At 42.8% G+C, this 18,982-nt stretch overlaps 2 protein-coding genes across 4 annotated transcripts in view; both read left to right on the top strand.

Moving 5' to 3' along the window:
* The window catches only part of klhl13 (kelch-like family member 13), a 111,541-nt gene extending 92,778 nt beyond the window's left edge, over positions 1–18,763 (top strand). For all 3 annotated transcript variants that reach the window (XM_080435419.1, XM_080435421.1, XM_080435420.1), the window contains one exon: positions 16,145–18,763. In XM_080435419.1, coding sequence (XP_080291545.1) covers positions 16,145–16,635 — 491 coding nt within the window. In that variant the 3' untranslated portion in view covers positions 16,636–18,763. The remainder of the gene's footprint in view (positions 1–16,144) is intronic.
* LOC308089674 (parvalbumin beta-like) overlaps positions 1–18,982 on the top strand; it is a 238,267-nt gene that overhangs the window by 159,857 nt on the left and 59,428 nt on the right. The window lies entirely within an intron of this gene.

Genomic DNA, 18,982 nt, shown 5'->3' with positions numbered 1-18,982 from the left:
TCCAAGGTGCTTTACCAGGCAAGGCACCAACCTGCTGCATCGGGAGCAACTAGGGGTTCAGTGTCTTGCTCAAGGACAGTGGTGTAATGTAACTAAGTATATTTACTCAAGTACTGTACTAGGCTATTTGAAAATAGCCGATCTACAAGCTCACAGCGCGACGCGTTGTGATCTTGTAGATCTGCTATTATCAAACATTTTAGTACTATTACTTTTGGTACTTTAAGTACATTTTGATACCAATACTTTTGTACTTTTACTCGAGTACATCTTGAATTCCGGACTTTTACTTGTAACAGAGTACTACGTACGACGGTTTTGTCAACGGGGGGGGGGGGGGGCAGCGCGGAATGTTTTCTGTTGCCCTCAGAATCTTTTTTGGTGCCATTTTACACCACTAACATTAATCTTTAATTTTTATCGTTTATTTTTAATTCACGTTTCATTTTCAAATGTGTAATAGAATCAGGTCTGCTGGCGTCACGGCATCTGCGTCACGTTTCAACTAGACGGACGGCCCTCGTTGTGTGTGTCACACGCAAACGCGTTACCTAAAGAATTCGGTCTGAGCAGTGAGCATGCGCAAAATGGCGGCTCCCGTGGATTATTATTGTTATTTGTATCGTCTTTCTAAGACGATTTCTACGTGAATTTCATTGTTTATAAAGTAGGACGTGGCCATGCAAAATGGTGGTGTCCCGTGGATTTGTAAAATATTTGCGGTAAAAAAGTATTTTACCGCGAATTATTTTTATATTTTTCTCTATTGTTGGTGACAACTCTAGTGCGTCCCATGGACGCCACGACGGTGTCATGAATGCGTCCTTTCTCAATATTGTGCGTCAGCGACGCAGGACGCAGGCCTATGAGCATCTCTGGTTAACATATCTGCCTTGGTTACCGTGGTAACGACGTAGGCGTCATGACGTCATGACTTGTATCTTTTTATGTGTTCTTAAAATTCTTTATTTTATATACCTCTGACACTGTAGATAGGACCTTGTGAACCCATGTTATGCCATGCCGTGAGATATGTCTTCATATATTGCCTTGTTCCTGTACATTCCTACAAGTTCGACTTGTACTGAGGCATCCCCCCCCAAAGTGCTAGGAGACGTTGACTATCTCCATCTGTCCACTGAATGCTGCTCTACATTTCTTCTGTAAAACTTATGCTGCACTATTGTTTTGTTTTCATTCCTGCGCTCTGTAATGACATCAGTGGTGCTCGGGTTGCGCTGCAAGTGACGTTTTGGACAGTTTGATATGCAACTTGGGTGTTTAGCAGTGGTGGAAAAAGTACTCAAATTCTTTACTTAAGTAAAAGCACCAATACTGCAATATAGAAATACTCTGTTACAAGTGAAAGTCCAGAATTCAAAATGTACTTGAGTAAAAGTATGAAAGTATTGGCATCGAAATGTACTTAAAGTACCAAAAGTACAATTACTAACATATTTGAAAATAGCAGATCTACAAGCTCACAGCGTTTTGAGCTTGTAGATCGGCTATTTTCAAATAGCCTAGGTATAAAATAGGGCTTAAGTGGTTAATGTATGTTTTATAATGTAATAATTTATATCTACAAAGTATCTAGCAACTAAAGTTTTTAAATGATTGTAGTGGAGTAAAAGTACAGTTTGCCTCTGAGATGTAGTGGAGTAGAAGTAAAAGTATTGAAAATTGGAAATACTCCAGTAAAGTAAAAAAAAAATACCTCAAAATTGTACTTAAGTAGCCTACAGTACTTGAGTAAATGTACTTAGTTACTTTACACCACTGGAGAAAAAAACACACCAAAAGTTAGAATATGGAGATGAGAGGTTTCTGCCCCCCCGACAGCAACTGTTTATTTGGAACTTTGCCCAAAATAGGGCCACCAGCACCAGGCGGGGTTAATGTGATTAAAAGTCTGTGGGACCAGAGGGTCACGCTCCACTCACTAAGATTATGTGATTTTAGGGCAACAAATTAGTGATGGAGGCTTTTACTTTGAAGAGCCATCACTTCACTCACTGCAGCACTTAACCCATTCAATCCTGGAACGCATCCTGTGTCATTTTAAGATTTTATTTTTGCTATAACCATTAGTTTATACTTTGGGGCTATTCAACAATAGCATATCTACTACATAAGCTCATAGCGTGGCATAGCCGAGTGTATGAGCTTGTAGACATGCTATTTTCTTATTTTTCTTTAATCGTGATTTTTTTTAACTAAAATGTTTGCTTCTGGTGGAGGTCCATGGAACAAAATATTTTCAGATGGGAGGGTCCGTGGCCAAATACATATCATTCTGGGTGGTCCTCGGCATGAAAAAAGTTTGAGAACCACTGATATTATAGCAACATAAGTAAAAATAAAATAAAAAACTGTTTAGGATTTAGAAGAATCCCCAGAAGCAAAGATTTGAGTTACAAATGTTTGCAAAAAAAATGTTCACAAAATAATGGTTGACGTGGTTCAAATCTAAAATGACAGATGCGTTCCTGGTCTTCATGGATTAAGTGTTCATTTGCATTCAACACTGCAGGGATTTCTCTTCATTCAGTCAAAACCTCCTCGGCTGCAGCTTCATCTTGTGTGAAGAAGATGCACATATCTATATCCAATGATCCATTCCTAAATATGTTTTAGCTTCATTTAGAATGCTCTGTTCACTCAACCAATGAAAATTAAATTAACTCGTTTTGAAAAAAGTAATACCTTTTCCGGGGGGAGGGGACGTTATATTTGATACTGTAGATACAGTGGAAAGAGACAGGTAGATGTGGAGAGAGTAGGGGAGTGACAATCAGCAAATGGTTCGGCTGGCCAGGAATCGACCTGGTGACTGGAGGGCATTGTGGGCAAAATTGGTATTCCAACGTACATTGTCTGTGTTCTAAAAAGCTGGCGAGACTGGAAGAGCCCTGTTAATGACAAAAAAAACCACTCTATATTGTTTAATGATTACTTTTCTTTCTAAAAAAAAAAGAAGAAAACAAAAGAACATCATTTACACCCCCATTAACTCCAGATTTAGCTGTGTGCATACAGTATCCTTCCTACACTCTTTTATCGTCCAAAAAAGAACAATTAGCCTTTTTATTAAGAACAACACATTTATTTTCCACTGTAACAGTGTTCTAACTGTAGCCGTCATCACAGCTCTGGGGAGAACAGTCACCGTCTCTCTATGTCCACCGTGTGTGTGACTCAATTTCTTTACTTAATTAAAAGTATCATGCAATGTAGAAACACTGATACAAGTAAAAGTCAACATGTACTTGAGTAAAAGTTCAAAAGTATCGGCATCAAAATATACTTTAAGTACCAAAAGTAAAAGTAGTCAATGTACAGAATGTCCCATTTCACAAGTTCAAAATGTATACAATCTTCTGAAAATAGCAGATCTACAAGCTCACAATGTGTCGCATTGCGATTTGCGACGCATTGTGAGCTTGTAGATCTGCTGTATTCAAATAGCCGAAATATATATATATAAACCTTAAGTGGTTAGTGTATGGTGTAACAGGCTCGGGCTTTTGTGGGTGTAATGACATGCACAAACACAGGTTGTTGAATTCCCCACTGGCAAGTGGCCAGGGCATTTATTAAATAAAACAGTTCAGGAAAAAAGCTAAAAGTCTCTGTCCCTCTCTGGGAAATAAACTATGTCCTCTCAGTCCGTAGAGCACTCCTGCTCTCCTCCTGCCCTACACACACACTGCCATCAAACATTTCTTCTCTCTTGATTTCCACCTGGCCCAGGTGGGTGTGGCCTCTCTGCAGTGCCTTAGATTGGCAGCGGTTGGAGCCAACGAGAGGGAATGTAGGAGGCCCCTATCACCATGCCTCTCACCCTGTCCCTCACCCCTCTACAATGTATACAAATCTAAAAAAGCAATTAGTAATTCAAGTTTTCAAATAATTGTAGTGGAGTAAAAGTACAATATTTGCCTCTGAGATGTAGTGGAGTAGAAGTAAAAGTACTGAAATTGGAAATTCTCCAGTAAAGTAAAAAATACCTCAAAATTGTACGTAAGTACAGTAATTGAGTAAATGTGCTTAGTTACTTTACACCACTGGTCGACGATGTCCAGTTGTGTGTGTGTGTGTGTGTGTGTGTGTGTGTGTGTGTGTGTGTGTGTGTGTGTGTGTGTGTGTGTGTGTGTGTGTGTGTGTGTGTGTGTGTGTGTGTGTGTGTGTGTGTGTGTGTGTGTGTGTGTGTGTGTGTGTGTGTGTGTGTGTGTGTGTGTGTGTGTGTGTGTGTGTGTGTGTGTGTGGGGGCGCGCGCGCGCCTTGTCTAATCCCCCTCCCGTTGCTCCGTGGCGACAGAGTCACCTCCGCTGGCTTGTTCACTTCATAGGATTGAAAGACAAATCCCCTCCTCGCTATGGAGATGAGTCCCAGTTTCTCCCCATGTGTGACTAATCCGACGTGACGGCGGCGAGGAAGGAGATGAGAGGGAGAGGAGCGTGGATGGAATGAGAGGAGAGGAGTCGCTTGTCTGCTCGTGTAGGAAAGACACCTTTAGACTTGATTTATTACTTTGACGTGTTAATCCGTTTAGACCGGGAACGCATCTGTGTAAAAAAATATATATATATTATTTGGGCTATTCAAATATAGCAAAATAGAAAAAATCTTGTTTTTTTTTTGTGTAAATCTTTGAATATATATATTTTTTTATAACATTTGGAACTCAAATCTTTGTTTCTGGGCGGTCCCTGGAACAACATACTTTACAAATGTTCGCTTAAAAAATGATATATTCAAAGATTTGCACAAATGTTCACGATTTTTCAAAAATAGCAGATCTACAAGCTCGTAGTGCAAGTATAAATCGGGAAGAAGGAGAAAAAAAAGCTGATCTACAAGCTCGGCACGCGTCGCGATGCCTGCTGAGCTTGTAGATCAGCTGTATTTTGCGGGCCCGGGGGGGGGGGTGCATACCTGCCGCACGGCGAAGCCCAAATCAGGTACTTATTAACACAGGTACAAGCTGTGTTAATCCCCCTCCAGCTCCTGGTTCTTCCATCTGCATGCTTCACAATAACTAGATATGGGTTTTTTATGAACCGTGGCCCTCTTTCTTCCTTTCTTTTCATTTTTTTCTCTTTTTCATTGTCTACCTCATTTCACGGCTGCTCAAAAAGATTAAGAATCACATTCGGGTAGGGTAGGTTAGGGTAGGGAGGTAGTCTTAGCTAAGTGTTTAAAAACCAATCCACCAGAATGGAAGCAGAGGTTCACACCCTATTATTTGGGATGTCGCTTGTTTTAGACCCCGACTGTTCAAGAAGGCTTGTTGACTGACCAGAGAGAGAGGGACTGTGTGTGTGTGTGTGTGTGTGTGTGTGTGTGTGTGTGTGTGTGTGTGTGTGTGTGTGTGTGTGTGTGTGTGTGTGTGTGTGTGTGTGTGTGTGTGTGTGTGTGTGTGTGTGTGTGTGTGTGTGTGTGTGTGTGTGTGTGTGTGTGTGTGTGTGTGTGTGTGTGTGTGTGTGTGTGTGTGTGTGTGTGTGTGTGTGTGTGTGTGTGTGCGTGCGTGCGTGCGTGTCATCTGTGTAACCACTTTAACCATTATTTTATACTATGGCTTTTCAAAAATAGCAGATCTACAAGCTCGAGCTTGTAGATCTCGTGTGTGTGCGTGCGTGCGTGCGTGTGTGCGTGTCATCTGTGTAACCACTTTAACCATTATTTTATACTATGGCTTTTCAAAAATAGCAGATCTACAAGCTCGAGCTTGTAGATCTCGTAGCGCGAAAAAACTAAGATTTTAGTGACAAATGTTCGCTTTCAAAAAATATATTCAAATATTTGCAACAATTTTCTTGATTTAAAAAAGAAATGCAATCTACAAGTTCTATGAGCCTGTATATCTGCTGTTTTTTGAATAGCCAAAGCCTTTCTTCCTTTCTTTTCATTTTTTTCTCTTTTTCATTGTCTACCTCATTTCACGGCTGCTCAAAAAGATTAAGAATCACATTCGGGTAGGGTAGGTTAGGGTAGGGAGGTAGTCTTAGCTAAGTGTTTAAAAACCAATCCACCAGAATGGAAGCAGAGGTTCACACCCTATTATTTGGGATGTCGCTTGTTTTAGACCCCGACTGTTCAAGAAGGCTTGTTGACTGACCAGAGAGAGAGGGAGTGTGTGTGTGTGTGTGTGTGTGTGTGTGTGTGTGTGTGTGTGTGTGTGTGTGTGTGTGTGTGTGTGTGTGTGTGTGTGTGTGTGTGTGTGTGTGTGTGTGTGTGTGTGTGTGTGTGTGTGTGTGTGTGTGTGTGTGTGTGTGTGTGTGTGTGTGTGTGTGTGTGTGTGTGTGTGTGTGTGTGTGTGTGTGTGTGTGTGTGTGTGTGTGCGTGCGTGCGTGCGTGCGTGCGTGCGCGCGCGCGCGTGTGTGCGTGTCATCTGTGTAACCACTTTAACCATTATTTTATACTATGGCTTTTCAAAAATAGCAGATCTACAAGCTCGAGCTTGTAGATCTCGTAGCGCGAAAAAACTAAGATTTTAGTGACAAATGTTCGCTTTCAAAAAATATATTCAAATATTTGCAACAATTTTCTTGATTTAAAAAAGAAATGCAATCTACAAGTTCTATGAGCCTGTATATCTGCTGTTTTTTGAATAGCCAAAGACATCTAAAATGACGTGTGTTTGTGTGTCACACTGTCAGTCTGTCCGTCTGCAATCACTCAGTACTTGGTGTCATTATCCAATCACAACAAGGCCGCGAAAGTGAAATAGTAGCTCTCTAAATCAATCATGTGACACACGGTGCAGTTTAGTGGTCAAGGAGCTCTCTGGCAGGTGGTGCAGGGGGTAAAGCACCTGCCCACACCACCGCACCGCACAGTCCAGCGACGTTCAAATCCGCTTCACCAGAGCGTCTATACCAGGGGTAGTAGGCAACCTTAGGCACTTTGGCACAGGGGAGGGTGATCTCTGGCACCCTGTGTGAGAGAGAGAGGTTTTTTTCTTTTAAAATTAAATATTCAAAAAAAGGGGTTTAGTCAGTTCCTGCACATAATTCTACATTCATTCAAACTGATAACTCTGACTGGGGAGGGAGTCTGGGAGATATGTGGGTTATTGCTCTAGAGTCTAATGATCATTACATACTGATAAAGAAGAAGAAATAAAGGTTGTTACGTTACAGTACTTGGACGATCAAAATGGATCAAGTTGGAAATATTACATTTTGATGTGGTGTCACACAAACACACGCACTCATGCGACCCCTGGCCTATACAAACACAATTGGCCGTGTTCGGGGGAGGAGGGAAGCCGGGAGGAGGGTGTGATCCTATACTGGCGGTGGTGAATGTTGAACGGGAGGGGTAGGACGGAGGAGGCACTATATGTATGTCCTCCTCCCTCCCGGTGGGGGCTCCTCACAGGCAGGTGAGATCCAACAACAGCAGTGGCAGCACAGAAATGTGTTAGAATTAATTAGCATAACGACTACATTGGAAGAAAAAAAAAGTGCTAAGAAAATGTAAAAAATGTGTGTCTGCTCTAAATTTAGAAAAGAAGAAAACAGTTGCTCTCACTGTCAGGTGAAAACAAGCAGCAGGCACCGCGGGGGGGGGGGGGGGGGGGTGTTGGCAATGACTACAACAACATAAATTGAGGAGACAGAAGCTATGTTCATTGTTTATCTGGTATCTTAGAGTTTCAATGTACAGATTTCTTTATTTTTCTCTTGTTTTTTTATAGAAATTGTTCAGACTGATGTCAGGTTCTTGATTTACTTGTGATGACCTATAGTGACCACTAGAGGCACTACACTGTCTCTCTGCATTTGATGTACTTATGTGTTAACCTTGTTGTCTCCGCCAGGCCGAAAGGCATGGCGAGAGAGTATGTTTTACCCCCCGTCCGTCCGTCCGTCCGTGTGTCCTGTCCGTGTGTTACCAGCTAATCTCTGGCACCATTGGCCCGGTCGCTGCGAAACTGTGCACACACACTCCCTGGATGCCAATTCAGAACCTCTGCCCCAAATGTTTCACATGGGCCTGTTATAGCGCCACCAGGAGGCCGATTTGTACGCAAATCGGTACACAGTATCTCTATAGTCATGTGATCAAGACGGATCTGTCCGATATTTCATATTCCATCCAGATTGGCTAAGGTTGGCTTCCAAAGTTTGCAGGATTGGTCCGTTTTGAACAAAATGTCTCAAATCATGAACACAGCGTGCGATTTCCGTGAAAACTTGCACGCACATTCCCACTAGGCCGAGGAAGAAATGCCACCCTTTTCACATTGGCCTGTTATAGCGCCACCAGCAGGTCTAATTTACCAAAACACATTTTTGCAACAAAATGCCTCAAATCATGAATGCACGCACATTCCCACTAGCCCGAGGAACAAATGGCACCCTTTTCACATTGGCCTATTATAGCGCCACCAGGTGGCTTCAATAACCTACCTGACCTGGCGGAGACCTCTTTTTCTAGTTTATTGTAAGTCGCTCTGGATAAGAGCCTCTGCTAACCTTAATCCTAAACCTAACCTCACAAAAACTATGCGTAATGTGATAAAAAAGAAAAAAAGAGAGTTGGCAGCATGATTCGATCCCGTGACATTGGAACTGCTAGTATAATGACTACCGTAGCATGCCATCGAGGGAGCTGGCAGAATGGGGCTTTGTAAAGTTATCTGAATCTGAATTGAATCTCAATTAATATCGCCTGCCTCCCATTGTCTGGGAGGACGTTGCTTGCTTCCCATCGCCTGGGAGGCGCTGAAGCGGTATAGGCTAAAGAATGACGCGTCTGTGCTATATATGGAACTATACGGGAGATCGGACGGGGCTTCCGATCGCCACTGGGCGGGGCTTTCGCCCTACTGGACTTGGGAAGCCCCTTAAGTACAGCCTGAAAACCTGCCTCCTGGCTTGCCTCACTAATCATTAGACAGCCAAACCCAACCTGGGATCGAATCCCGCTGTCGCCACTATTTTTCTAAGACTTTTCAGACTATTGTTTTTTGCCGCTAAGTTTTGGATCGTGACGGAGGCGCACCGTCTCTAGCGAACTTGAGCCACGAGAGGCACCGCCGAGACGGCTAAAGCGAGCGAGTCGCCGCAACAAACGTTGCGACGTTCGCTTGAGCCAACTCAGCCCCGTCCGAGTTATGTACCGATAGGCACAGAATCGTAAATCATGTTTTAGGGAGAGCGTTTGCCCCGACTACCACTCAAAGTGACTACTGGCCAATCACAGCGTGTCTTTTCCGGGACTTTCCCAACTCCCGTGCACTCACATAGCTTGCCGCGCCTGTGTGTCCGTTGCGAGGGCTAAAAGGCTCCCTCCTGCAACGTGACCCATGCTGAAAGGCAGTTCCGTGTCGGTGTGTCGGGTCACATTCCTGCAGCCCGGCCGCTGAGCTGTCTGAAGGCGTCACGTCAGTCTGTTGGACCTGACAAACACAGTCAACCCACAGAGCACACATGAGTACTGAACACTGCAGACTTTAGTGAATAAAAGTACAGTTTTGACCAATCTGTATGGTTGAGCGATGATTCTCAATCGTTTTAATTTCACAGACCTCCAGTTTGATATCGTTGGGGTAGAAACCTTGCACCTTGTACCATTTACTATATATTCTTTTAGTTTTAAAATCATTTTCAATGTGAGCTTGTAGATGTGCTTTGTATTCAGGCCGGGCTGAAAATGTATGCTAATTAGTTGGGCTAATCGCCGCGTTCATCGCCGTCTGACCTTCCTAGCCAGTGTGATACTATAAAAAAAACTCGGCGAAAGTGGCCGTTTTCAAGTTGTTTTGTCCGTTATCTCTGGAACGGAAGGTCCAATCTGCTCAGTTCAAAGCTTGTTGGATGTGTGACTTTGAGGACATTAAGCACATAATGACACCTTTTCGGGTTTTCGGGCCTAAAAATATGGTAATTGTTCTAGCGGGGCCCTGTTCGGGCCGGCCCAGTTAGTGCTTTAATTTTCAGGCCCGTTGAGAACTCTAGTTCAGGGGAGATTAGAGTAAAACATGGACGCAAAAAATCTGTAAATAGAAATTCAGCAGTAAATAGCCTGTTTGTTGTGTTGTTTTTTTCTTTAGAATAAAAGTGGCTTCAACAGTTCCTCCTACAGAGTGCAGACCATCTGGTGTCATCCTGCAAAATAAAGACAAGAGAAAACTCATTGCTTTCTTTAAACATCTTTACCTGATTTATCTGGAAATGTGTTGAAATTAAAGCTTAGAAACTACAGGCTGAACTGTATTATTCCTATCAGTGATCGTATATCACCTCAACATCCGCAAAATAATGAAAGACAAAAAAACTTCAAATGTATTTTTGTTCAAGCCCCACAGAGTTAGGGAGCTCACTTCATGCTTATCTGAAAGCACAATTCCTTGCTGTCGGGCGGAATACCTCTTATCTCCATATTTTAACTTTTGTTCTGTTTTTTCTTTTTGTTAAATTAACGCTCTGCTTCAGGGGTGGGCAACTTTGATGATGGAGATGGACACTATATTTCAGAGATGGACACTATATTTCCACAGTCAGAGGGCCACATTGCATATACTGTCGGGCCATTCTATGTCACACAAAAGTAGCAAAAATAGCCGATCTGTCCGTAGCCCTACGGGCTGCGGTCTTTTCGCGCATGCGCGGTCCGGGTGCACTTTCGGAATTTTTTTGATCCACTTCCGTTTCCGGTTTGATGACCGGAAATAGAATTATTTGGGATCCGGTTTTGACGATCACGCCCGCTCCCATTCTACAGACGAAACTGAAACTCAATTCTCTTCCTGTAGTTTTTTCTCCTCGCATTTCACTGTTTAACATAATCCGCTCTAACTACAACATGGATACCCCGTTTGACACGCGATCTTCACTGGGAGATACAGGGAGATCTCGCGGATGTAAACAGACCGTGTAGAGCTCAATCTTAAGGATTTTAACAAGATCTATGGCGACATGAAAAAAACAAAAAAACAACAAAAACACCTTGGCACTGGTGAGTACATTATGAGATTAACCTCTGGCGGTCGATGTGTTAACACATCGAGTGCCAGAGTTTTTTTTAAACCGGGCACATCCAGTGCCAGCGTTCTTACCGTTTTACGCTGATCTGTTTAGAGCTGTAGAAGCCTCCATGCGGACCCGGATGTAAACAAAGGGTGTGTGCGCCATGGTCGAGGGTTTCGACTAACGCCTGGAACAATAATATTTCTAGCGCGATCCGCCATTGCAGAGTGATCGTGCGTTGAAAATGGCTTGTTTTCACCACTGTAAAAAGATATGGAGATATGGACCTTTTTCTCAAGATCCTATCATTGGAGAGGACGGAAGTGACGTTTTTTGGACTGGATTCACATCCATCCATTCCATTTAACAGGGTCCTAGGATCATTCCTAAGTTGCGTTAGAGCGCCCCTTGTTAAAAATTGAAAAAACTGCTATAGCCGGTTTTGGCACTCAATGTGTCAACCTGCAGGCCGCATTACGTGAAGGTGGGGGCCGCATGTGGCCCCCGGGCCGCCAGTTGCCCCATGTATGTACTTGATCATATTACAGCGTCACACAAAAAGCATCAAAAGTAGCAGATCTACAAGCTCGAAACGCGGCGCGACGCGTTTCGAGCTTGTAGATCTGCTACTTTTGATGCTTTTGAATTTTAATCCTGAAAAGTAACACTTTTGGACATATGAGGTTTACACCCTGACAGAGACGATATCCTGTCTTATTCAATTATTGAAAAAAATATATTTGTGTCTGTTCTCTCACGTTTCACCGAAACCCACACTGACTGGGGGGGATTTGTCTTCAAGGCTCCGAGACAAAAAGATAGATCTTTAAAAAGAGTATTATTTTTTGGTGGCTCATTTCGTATCTGGCAGCTCCTATTCTTTTTAATCATTCTAGTATATTTTTGGAATATGCTGAGCCTTTCCTTTTTTCTTGCTTCTCTGTGCCTATCTGCCCTCTTTGCTTTGGGTCGGCTTTGTGCCGGCGCTGTGGCTTAACTGAGTGGGTCATCAGTTTGTTTCATAACGGGTCACAGCCGCAGCATCATTTTATCTGCTTGATTAAACTGTGAAATGTGCATATATATATATATATATATATATATATATATATATATATATATATATATATATATATATATATATATATATATATATATATATATATATATATATATATATATATGGCATGCAACGATTCACTCAAGATACGATTCGAATCACGATACTATAGGTTCACATTCGTTTTTTTTCACAATTTTTTTAAACACAAAATTATTTTCCAGACACTTTTTTATTATTTCTCTTACACAAATCCAGTATTCTCTTTTTTTTTTTTTTTTTTTACAATACTGTGTTTTCTCTCATTTTCTTTTCAATACAGTAGCAAATGACTGAAATCTCTTTTTTTTTATCAATTCTCTTACAAAGATCCTGTATTTTCTTCTTTTTCTTTGGTCTTGTCTCGATTGCTGCCCTCTGCTGTTTGCATCGCCATACATTATTTATTAAATCGATTTAAATTGTCACCAGTTTGAATCGATTTACGATAAATCGTTACATGTCTAAAATATATATACATATATCATACTACAGCATCACACAAAAGCATAAACGCGGCGCGAAGTGGCGCGTTTGGGCTTGTAGATCGGCTACTTTTGCTGTTTTTGAATTTTAATCCTGAAAAGTAACCATTTTGGAAGATCTTTCCACCCGACCGAGACGATATTTACATACATATATATGTAAATATCGCCTCTGTCGTCTCTTGTCTATCGTTGCTGTCAAAAACAGCAAAAGTAGCAGATCTACAAGCTGAAAACGTGCCGCTTCGTGCCGCGTTTATGCTTTTGTGTGACGCTGGAGTATGATCAAGTAGGTCAAATATGGAGATAAGAGGACGGCGACGATATATATGCTGTACATGGCGAGATGTTAGCGGTAGAGTCCTCAACGGGCCTGAAAAGTGGTGTTGGACATTATGAGGTTTCCACCTTACAGAGACGATATATAAAAATAAAGTGATTGTATTGCAGCAGCTTTAACACCCCACTTGCCCCCTAGTGGCTGCTGGGATGCAGAGCTGACCGTTTGGTTCAGGACGTTAAGCCATTCAATCCGGGAACGCATCTGTGTCATTTTAAGATATCTTTGGCTATTCAAAATAGCTGGGTGCCACGCTATGAGCTTATAAATCTGCTATTTTTGAAAAATTCTAAATCTTTGAATACAATACTATACAAGAAATCATCAATACTAGGAGCTCAGTCAATTATTCAATTGTTTACATAGAATGTAGCAAGGAGGGCAAATTTGCAAAAATAATGTTTTTTGAGTTTTTTTTTCAACCATTTTCTGTAAGAAATGTACAGCTGCTAAATGTTAGATGCTGTATATGTATTTTAGCCGCGGTTGTCAATCAAATATAATTATTAATTAATATTGGATAAACCGCGGGTGAAATAATGCGGGAATTAAATGAATGACATTATCTATAGGCCTATTATAGCTTTTAAAAAGCACGGAATATCGGCGTGCGTGCATTTGTAGTATTTTAAAATTACGTCATTGTCCATCAGGCACAAATTACCCGCCGTCAATGTTTGTACAAGTACGTATATCCATATAGAGTCCCATGTGCATCTGTGCGGTGCGGTTGGTGCGGATCTATAAATAGGATGATATAATCAATGCGGGTGGATGGCAGATGGATAATGAACACGCGGATTTGGGTGACGAAAATGCCCATCCGTGCATCTCTAATTTCTATACTAAGGTGGTTCTGTGTCATGTTGCATTATGTGTATATATCTGTGTATTTTGATATATACGTGTGTGTGTGTGTGTGTGTGTGTGTGTGTGTGTGTGTGTGTGTGTGTGTGTGTGTGTGTGTGTGTGTGTGTGTGTGTGTGTGTGTGTGTGTGTGTGTGTGTGTGTGTGTGTGTGTGTGTGTGTGTGTGTGTGTGTGTGTGTGTGTGTGTGTGTGTACACACACACATGGGTGTAGATTCTCTCTGTTTAATATTTTATTATTATCTTTTATTATTGTCTGTCACTTTGTTATGCTTTTGTACCTGTACCCACCTTGATACATTCTGTGTAAACAATTGAATAATTGACTGAGTAGCCACACAGGTGGGTGGAGGATCTTTGTCACGGGGATGTCACTATAGATTACAGTGATCAGTCACACCTGTGTATAGCACCTGATGAAGCCGACACGGCGAAACACGTCGTGCAGGAAATAAAACGACAATGAAGCACTAAGCGAGTCAGTGTCCATGGTCATTGGAGTGTGCTGTCCCTTCCTGAGAGAAACAGTGGGAGGTTCTCTGTCTTATAAGCAGTAAAAGTATATTTACAGAAAAACAGTGGGGGGTCATTTATGTTGTCAAGCTAGAAGACTCCAGTTGCATATTGCAGACAGGTGCTCTTTAATGGCGGTTTAGAAGGAGGGTAGGGAGTCACACTTTTTGATGACTGGTGGTAGGGCTTTCCACATGTTGGTGGCATAACGAATTCATCCCACTGTTACACTTATTGTTCACCACCACAGTCAATAAGTCACAAAACTCATGATGATTCATATTCCTCCAGAAGCTCTCTTTTTGACTCTTTGACGACGAATCATCATCAGCGCTTAATGAGCGTGGCCTTGTTGTGAGCAGTCACAGTGTGGTTTTGGTTTTAATTGCCTAGTTTTTGGAACGAAACTCCCCAATTATCGATCGGAGTCTCTCAACAGAGTAAAAGACTGATTAATGCGTGGCTGAGTGCCAGTGTGTGTCGCGTGTGGGAAAATAGCCGATCTACAAGCTCACAGCGCGTCGCTGTGAGCTTGTAGATCGTCTATTTCCGGTGCGCGACAGCAACTACCAAGTATTAATCAAGCGTTTCGGTGGAGTTAGCTTGAAGAAGGATTGCGGCTGCAACGTTGGCACGCACGGAAAACCTCACTGCATTCACTCTGCATGCTGAGGGAGGGGGGGGGGGGGGCTGGCTCAGACCCAGATGCATTCTGGGATTGTGTTCCTCTTTATTTTAAGCCTTCCCTGTAGACATGTCCTGTTTTTTCTCTCTCTCTCTCTCTCTCTCTCTGTTTCCCTTGTTTTTCTTTGCATGTCCCGCCGTCTGAACGAACGCAGCCTGTTTCTGCCTCTGTTGTGACATCATTCACATGCATGGTGGAGCAACACAACAAGCCCTGTGACTGTAGGATTTTAAACCATGCAGCTCATCATGCTAGCAGTCTGTCTGTACCTTCTGTCAGGGCTCGGTGTCACCCTTCGTCATGGGTCATGATGGCTCTCATATATACAGTTAATCAATATGTGGGCCGTTCCTGTTTCACTCCCTGGGAGATCAATGTCATTGGTCCGCTCATTTGTACAGTGGAGTTACAGGAGTACAATGTGGAGGTACTTTTACTTTACCCGAAGTATTCCCATTTTTCGATACTTGCACAATAATTGCTGCTAACACACTAGTGCTAGCCTTGCTCTGAGGAAGGCTCATAGCCGAAACGTGTAAGCGTTCATTTTATTGGTGTGCCAATAAAAAAAAGTGGAAATGTGAGTAATTTGTCCTCCATTTAATTGAAATGTTTGGATGTGCTACCCTTCTGGAATATTTTGAATTCCTTTTTTTGATACGTTTACTTATCTGTTAATACAAAAGAAGCTCACAAGCTCAAAATGCATCGCTTCGCGCCGTTTTGAGCTTGTAGATCTGCTACTTTTGCTGTTTTTGAATTTTAATCCTGAAAAGTTAGTTTTCTACCCGACAGACAATTTTTACATATATATATATATATATATATATATATATATATATATATATATATATATATATATATATATATATATATATATATATATATATATATATATATATATATATTATATTAGGCACGTAACGATTTATCGTAAATCGATTAATAAAATATTCCCCCATATACAGAAATCCGACCTCTTCACACCCCTGATCTTTCCTTGTAAAGTCATCCCCCCCCCCCATTGTCGTGCCCTGATTTGCCAGGTGTGAAATGACACCATTTAACACCTGGCCAAATGCCCCCCCCCCCCTTCTCACTGAAGTGCCGATGGCAGAACCCTCTGAAATCATTCCTTTCATCTTGTCGTTTTTTTATGATTTTTTTCCTCAGGGGGAATCACTCACGACACTTTCCAGAAGGAGCTGATGTGCTTCGACCCAGACGCCGACAAGTGGACGCAGAAGGCGCCCATGACCACGGTGCGCGGCCTGCACTGCATGTGCACGGTGGGCGACCGCCTCTACGTCATCGGCGGCAACCACTTCCGCGGCACCAGCGACTACGACGACGTGCTCTCCTGCGAGTACTACTCGCCGGCGCTGGACCTCTGGACGCCCATCGCCGCCATGCTGCGCGGCCAGAGCGACGTGGGCGTGGCCGTGTTCGAGAGCCGCATCTACGTGGTGGGCGGCTACTCGTGGAACAACCGCTGCATGGTGGAGATCGTGCAGAAGTACGACCCGGAGAAGGACGAGTGGCACAAGGTGTTCGACCTGCCCGAGTCGCTGGGCGGCATCCGTGCCTGCACCTTGACTGTGTTCCCCCCCGAGGACCTGGGGGCCGGCTCGCCGTCCCGCGAGTCGCCGCTCTCCGCGCCCTGAAGGGGGGGGAGGGGAGGGGAGGGGTAGCCCTGTCGTTTTCCCCCCTTTTTGGCTACACCCCGCCCCCCTCCCTGATCCCACCTACCCGCCCCCCCCCCCACACACACACACACACACACACACACACACACACACACACACACACACACACACACACACACACACAACCTTATAGACATTGTTTGCACTTCCTCTCTGGACTACACTACATCTGTACTGCAATCCCTCGACCCCCCCCCCCACACACACACACACACACACACCAGACCCCCCCCCCCCCCCTCCTTCACCCCAAAGCTGTGCAGAACCTCGGCCCCCCACACCTCACACACCCCCCCCCCCTTCCGAGTGATTGACCACTTAAGCCCCATTATTCTTCATCGTACGACAAATAGTGAAAATAGCCCATCTACGCTGTGCGATCGGCTTGTAGAGAGCTTGAGGAAGCTTATAGATTGTCTATTTTCGCTATTTTTGGACAAAAAACCTGTTTTAGATTTAGAAAACGGTTGAGGATTTTTGAAAAACGTTGCCCCAGAAATAGGGACAACCATCTTTAATGTGGTTTTAGGGCCCTAATTTTCAAAAATCTTTGAAAGTTTTCCACCCCAAAATAGCCCGGGTTAAAGTGGTTGAATCCCCCCCCCCCCCCCAAATACCGATATTATTTGGCAACCTAATTACAACGTCAATGTTGCGGTATAAGTCGGTATATTTTGGCAGGAAGAATAAAACCTTGAACTTGAAAAAAACGGTGAACTTTGCAATTCAACTTTTCTACCTGATGTCCATGAAGTTTTGTTATTATGTCTAGTTTCTGGTAGGGGGCGCTCCGCCTGTTTGAAGACCCGTTTGTGTGGAGAGACTCAACCCTGTTTGCCCGTCTGGCGTCTTTACTATTATTACTATGCCCGCGGTCAGGCGACATTTCAACCCCCGGAGAAAAGGACACATTTTGCCTGAGTTATACAAAAAGGTCCCTTTACACCAAGGAGTGCTTTTCTTCTTTATGCGATTAATTCACCCGTTTTTTTTTTTTTTATTGTCGTGTCGTAAGTACGTCCACACAGAATGTGGATATCACACGGCGATAAAGCGATGTAAACGTTTTTAAATTATTATTTTTTTATTTTTCTTATAGGAACACTTTATCCAAAAAATATATTTTTTTCCTAATACTATGGTTTTGCTCTTGTTAAAGGGATAGTTCACCCCCAAAATTACATTTTTTCTATCGATTACACACCCCATAGAGTCTTGAATTCATGGAGATTTTTTAGTTTTTGACGCATTCCTAATTGACGCAAGCCAATAATTTGATGACCATCAGCGGCTCCGGTAGGAGACTCAAAGTGTCAACTTTGAGTCTCCTACCGGTGGTCATCAAATGCTTGGCTTAGGAATGCGACAAAAACAAAAAAATCTCCATGAATCCAAGGCCTCCTGGGGTGTGTAATTGATAGAAAATAAGTAATTTTTTGGGTGAACTATCCCTTTAAGATTGGTCTCCTATTAACTTCAATTAGTCAAATATTGGATTATTGGCTTAGGAATGCAATAAAAAGTAAAATAATCCCCATGAATTCAAGGTATTCATGGCGTGATTAAATGATAGAAAAATAAGTAATTTTTGGGGTGAAGTGGCCCTTTAAGCATCAACCTGTATGAATGACGCATCGACTCTGTGAATAGTTACGATGTGAAATGTTCGCTGGCGTTTTCTTTTTGGGGGGGGGGGGGGGGGGATTGTTGTATTCATCACGCTCCTTGTGTTTAAGCACCTTTTAGTTTAGCGTACATGTGTCGCTCAGTGCAAACAGCTGATCTACAAGTATAAGCTCGCAACGCATTGCGGTGCGCGACACGTTGTGAGCTTTTTTAGATCAGCTCATTTTCCACGCGCGCGACACCAGCGACGCAGACTCTGTATAACACCTAGGCCTTCGGGACAGACGACCCCCCCCCCCCTCCCCCGCCCCCCACAAGCTGAAAAGTTAGTTTTTTTAAACTCAGGGGTTGGCCTGTTGCCCCGTCTCTAGATATATCTCAGTTCCAACTTTATTTCCTGCTATTGCTACAAAACTGTTAACAGAAAGAAATGGTGTTTTCTAAATTTAATAAACCGGATTTTGAAATAAATGTTGTCCTTGTTACTAACGCGGGTTCTTTTAGAGAAGGCTTCGCTAATGAAACCCCAAAGCCATAATGTGTTCAATGATATTTCTGATTTACTGATATTTCACTGACGGAAATACCTGTGAAAGATCATTTATTATGTCTTAATGAGTTGAATTCTAATGGTTTTCTGTGCTCTGTTGTATGCATTATTGTCCAGTCAGAGGAGACA

Source organism: Gymnoscopelus braueri (assembly GCF_963280865.1).
Source record: "Gymnoscopelus braueri genome assembly, chromosome: 8".
NCBI lineage: Eukaryota > Metazoa > Chordata > Actinopteri > Myctophiformes > Myctophidae > Gymnoscopelus > Gymnoscopelus braueri.
This window is presented reverse-complemented; position numbering and strand designations above follow the sequence as displayed.